Consider the following 4243-nt stretch of genomic DNA (forward strand, 5'->3'; position numbering starts at 1 on the left):
ATCAACCTAGATAGCATATTCAAAAGCAGAGACATTACTTTGCCAACAAAGGTTCATCTAGTCAAGGCTATGGTTTTTCCTGTGGTCATGTATGGATGTGAGAGTTGGACTGTGAAGAAGGCTGAGCACCGAAGAATTGATGGTTTTGAACTGTGGTGTTGGAGAAGACTCTTGAGAGTCCCTTGGACTGCAAGGAGATCCAACCAGTCCATTCTAAAGGAGATAAGCCCTGGGATTTCTTTGGAAGGAATGATGCTAAAGCTGAAACTCCAGTACTTTGGCCACCTCATGTGAATAGTTGACTCATTGGAAAAGACTCTGATGCTGGGAGGGATTGGGGGCAAGAGGAGAAGGGGACGACAGAGGATGAGATGGCTGGATGGCATCACCGACTCGATGGACGTGAGTCTGAGTGAACTCCGGGAGTTGGTGATGGACAGGGAGGCCTGGGCGCTGCGATACATGGGGTCGCAAAGAGTCAGACACAACTGAGCAACTGAACTGAACTGAACTGAAAGATCCTAAAAATTACAAACTTAACCTATTTCTGAGTCCCACTCAGAAAACAGATATACTTTAAACAGATATAATTTAAGCTTGGAATTATGATACCGTTATTACTGTCCCCAGGTTCTTACTTAGCCTAAGTGATGATAGATTAAGAATATAAAATTTAGAAAATATAAATGTTGGTGATAAATATGTTTTCATTTATTAAAGAATAAGCTCCCACAAGCATTAATCAAAGTTCAATTTCTAAGTGTCAAATGTATACAAATGTGTAAGCTCTGTCTTTTACACACATATGATGACTCTTGCATAATACACACCACATATCATTGTTCAGTAGCTCAGTCGTGTCCAACTCTTTGCGACCCCATGGACTGTAGCATGCCATACTTCCTTGTCCTTCACCATCTCCCAGAGCTTGCTCAAACTCATGTTCATTGACTCAATGATGCCATCCAACCATCTTGTCCTCTGTTGTCCCCTTCTCCTGCCTTCAGTCCACACCACACCACTCTTGAGAATATCTATTTTCATTTATAAAATTTATGCTTCAAAATTATTACTTTTATATCTTATTTTTTCAGAGCCAGATCATATTTTATAATGATTGTATCAAAAGTTTTGTGAGTTCTCATCCAAAAAAAGAGGTGGAAAAAGTCCATGCTCATATGATACATCATCTAGAAGAGGTTGCAGAGCTGGTGGTGCTGAATACTCATAACTCTCGAGCAAAAGTTGTACTAGGGGCGTTGCTTACCCTGTATGTTCACTGCAGAGACACAGTGAGAAATTTACTACTCAAAAGTATTTTCAATGCAGATGATTTTGAGTGGACAAGGTAAGTAGATCGAAATTACAACTCTAAAATAACTTCTCATATACCTATCTCAGGTAAGTTAATTCTCTACCTCGAATTTTGTCTGACCTGAGTTTTATCTCTCTAGGATTTATAGAAATTCTAAGCAAATTCCGCCAACTTAAGTACATATTTCTGTGCTTTCTTCTTCCTCTTTTCCATTGTTCTTCTCCTTCATTTTAAGTTATTTTTGTTTTATCTTCCCGAACTGACCACACTCCTCTTAGCTGTGTTTTCCCTTTTACCATTCAGCCAGAGGGCAGTTTTCAATGGGTAGTGAAAGAAGCTCTACCTCAAGCCTCTTCTTCCCCCCACGTGCTGTCAGTTCTGGGACAGACCAAGCTGGTAAACAAATCAGAGGACATTCCTAACCAATTCTCTAACTCAGAACTCCCTTCCTCCTAAAAAGTGCAAGTCACTCAGTTGTGTCTGACTCTTTGTAACCCCCATAGACTGTACAGTCTGTGGAATTCTCCAGGTCAGAATACTGGAATAGGTAGCTATTCCCTTCTCCAAAGAATCTTCCCAACCCAGGTATCCTGCATTGCAGGTGGACTCTTTACCAGCTGAGCCAACAGGGAAGCCCAAAAATACCTGAGTGGGTAGCCTATCCCTTCTCCAGCCGATCTTCCCTACTCAGGGATTGAACTGGAGTCTCCTGCATAGCAGGTGGATTCTTTACCAGCTGAGCTACAGGGAAGCCCTTCTTCCTACCCAGGGGCAATAAGTATATAGTCATATGCATGTAGTATTTCATATACAAATATGAAAGTATAGAAAAATAGTGCCATTGATTTTGGTGAAGAAATCAAACATAAGATTCCTATAATAAATATAGTTTCAAACTTCTGAATTAATTTTTTTCTTAAGTTTCCTCTCTTCATAGGAAAACAACTGCCTTACCTGTATAAGATCCTTGATTCTCAAAGAAAGTTTTTTATTTTTTAATAAATTCTGTATTAGCATAAATTTCCTGATTTTAGGTATGACAATTTTCTTTAAACTCTAAGGAAAATAGAGTGAAAAGAAGCTGTTGCATTTGACTGGCACCACTGTCTACTATGTTTTATCAGAATACTTTATATTGTATATATATATTCATATGTTTGTTTTACTGAAGTATAACTGTATACATTCTTAATTGCTAAAAGAATATGTCATGTCTGTGAGCCCTCACGCTGCATAAAGTTTAGCATGTCATTATTACTTTCTATTGACTGTCTTTAAAAGTGAAAACTAAAAGTGGAAGAGCATTTACAGAAAAGCAAACTAGGAGAAAGAAGATTCTATTAATACTAAGACTCTGAGTTATCTATGATTCCAAGGGTATAGCTTCCATATAGTGTGCCTTGGTGTCCCATGGCACCATAGGGCACTCACAACTGTAATATTTTTTAAACTTTTGAGAGACTATAAGGACACTATAAGATACCAGAGTTTCTTTGATGACTCAGTGATAAAAAATCTGCCTGCCAACGAAGGAGAGGCTAGTTTGATCCCTGGGTCAGGAAGATCTGTTGGAGAGGTAAATGGCAACCCGCTCCAGTGTTCTTGCCTAGGAAATCCCATGAACCAGAGGAGCCTTACAGCCTATAGTCTGTGGGATTGCAGAAGAGTCAGACAGGACTTAGAGACTAAACAAACAAGGGATATATAACATCAGTAAGATAACCAGCTACTAACAGTTTGAAGCAGTTTACAATGTTAATATCAGATCATGCTACAACCTTTCAGTGACCTCTTATCTTTGCAAAGGTAGGTTTTTGGCAGTGGCCCTGTTAAAAAGCAAGCACTGAATTAAAATTAATGTGGCACAGGAAGTAAGATTGGCATGATCCAATCTCATTTCAAAGTTTGAAACATTATGCAGTGTACAACTGGTACACACAACCTTCCAGTTATTTAAGAATGAAATAAATACATTTTCTTTCAATGTATTTGTATAATTAAAAAAATTAAGCTACTGTAATTCATTAAGACAAAAATGCTTCTTAAGCTGCTTTGGGCCTAAAAATTAATAAAAGAAACTATGAAATATTACTTATACACTACAGGTATAGTGAAAAATCTTTTCCTAAATACATACAATATGGTCAGTTAAGCTATGACAAAGGAGGTAAGAATACAGGTAAGAAGACAGTTTCATCAATAAGTGGTCTTGGAAAAACTCAACAGCTCCATGGAAAAGAATGAAACTAGAATATTTTCTCACACCTTATACAAAAAGTAAACTCAAAATGGAATAATGACCTAAATATATGACCTGAAACCGTAAAACATTCAGAAGAAAGCATCAGCTCAGTTCAGTCGCTCAGTCGTCTCCGACTCTTTGCGACCCCATGAATCACAGCACATCAGGCCTCCCTGACCGTCACCAACTCCCGAAGTTCACCCAAACTCATGTGCAACAAGTCGGTGATGCCATCCAGCCATCTCATCCTCTGTGGTCCCCTTCTCCTCCTGCCCCCAATCCCTCCCAGCATCAGGGTCTTTTCCAATGAGTCAACTCTTCACATGAGGTGGCCAAAGTACTGGACTTTCAGCTTTAGCATCATTCCTTCCAAAGAAATCCCAGGGCTGATCTCCTTCAGAATGGACTGGTTGGATCTCCTTGCAGTCCAAGGGACTCTCAAGAGTCTTCTCCAACACCACAGTTCAAAAGCATCCATTCTTCGGCACTCAGCTTTCTTCACAGTCCAGCTCTCACATCCATACATGACCACTGGAAAACCATAGCCTTGACTAGACAGACCTTTGTTGGCAAAAAATATCTCTGCTTTTGAATATGCTATATAGGTTGGTCATAACTTTCCTTCCAAGGAGTAAATGTCTTTTAATTTCATGGCTGCAGTCACCATCTGCAGTGATTTTGGAGCC

General features: G+C 39.2%; 1 protein-coding gene across 1 annotated transcript in view; it reads left to right on the top strand.

The window, feature by feature from the left end:
• Positions 1 to 4243, top strand: part of DNAH14 (dynein, axonemal, heavy chain 14) — a 376195-nt gene that overhangs the window by 166730 nt on the left and 205222 nt on the right. Inside the window, exon 27 of the mRNA XM_010852937.1 lies at positions 1030 to 1348. Coding sequence (XP_010851239.1) covers positions 1030 to 1348 — 319 coding nt within the window. The remainder of the gene's footprint in view (positions 1 to 1029; positions 1349 to 4243) is intronic.

Source organism: Bison bison, unplaced genomic scaffold (assembly GCF_000754665.1).
Source record: "Bison bison bison isolate TAMUID 2011002044 unplaced genomic scaffold, Bison_UMD1.0 scf7180017864317, whole genome shotgun sequence".
Taxonomy (NCBI): Eukaryota; Metazoa; Chordata; class Mammalia; order Artiodactyla; family Bovidae; genus Bison; species Bison bison.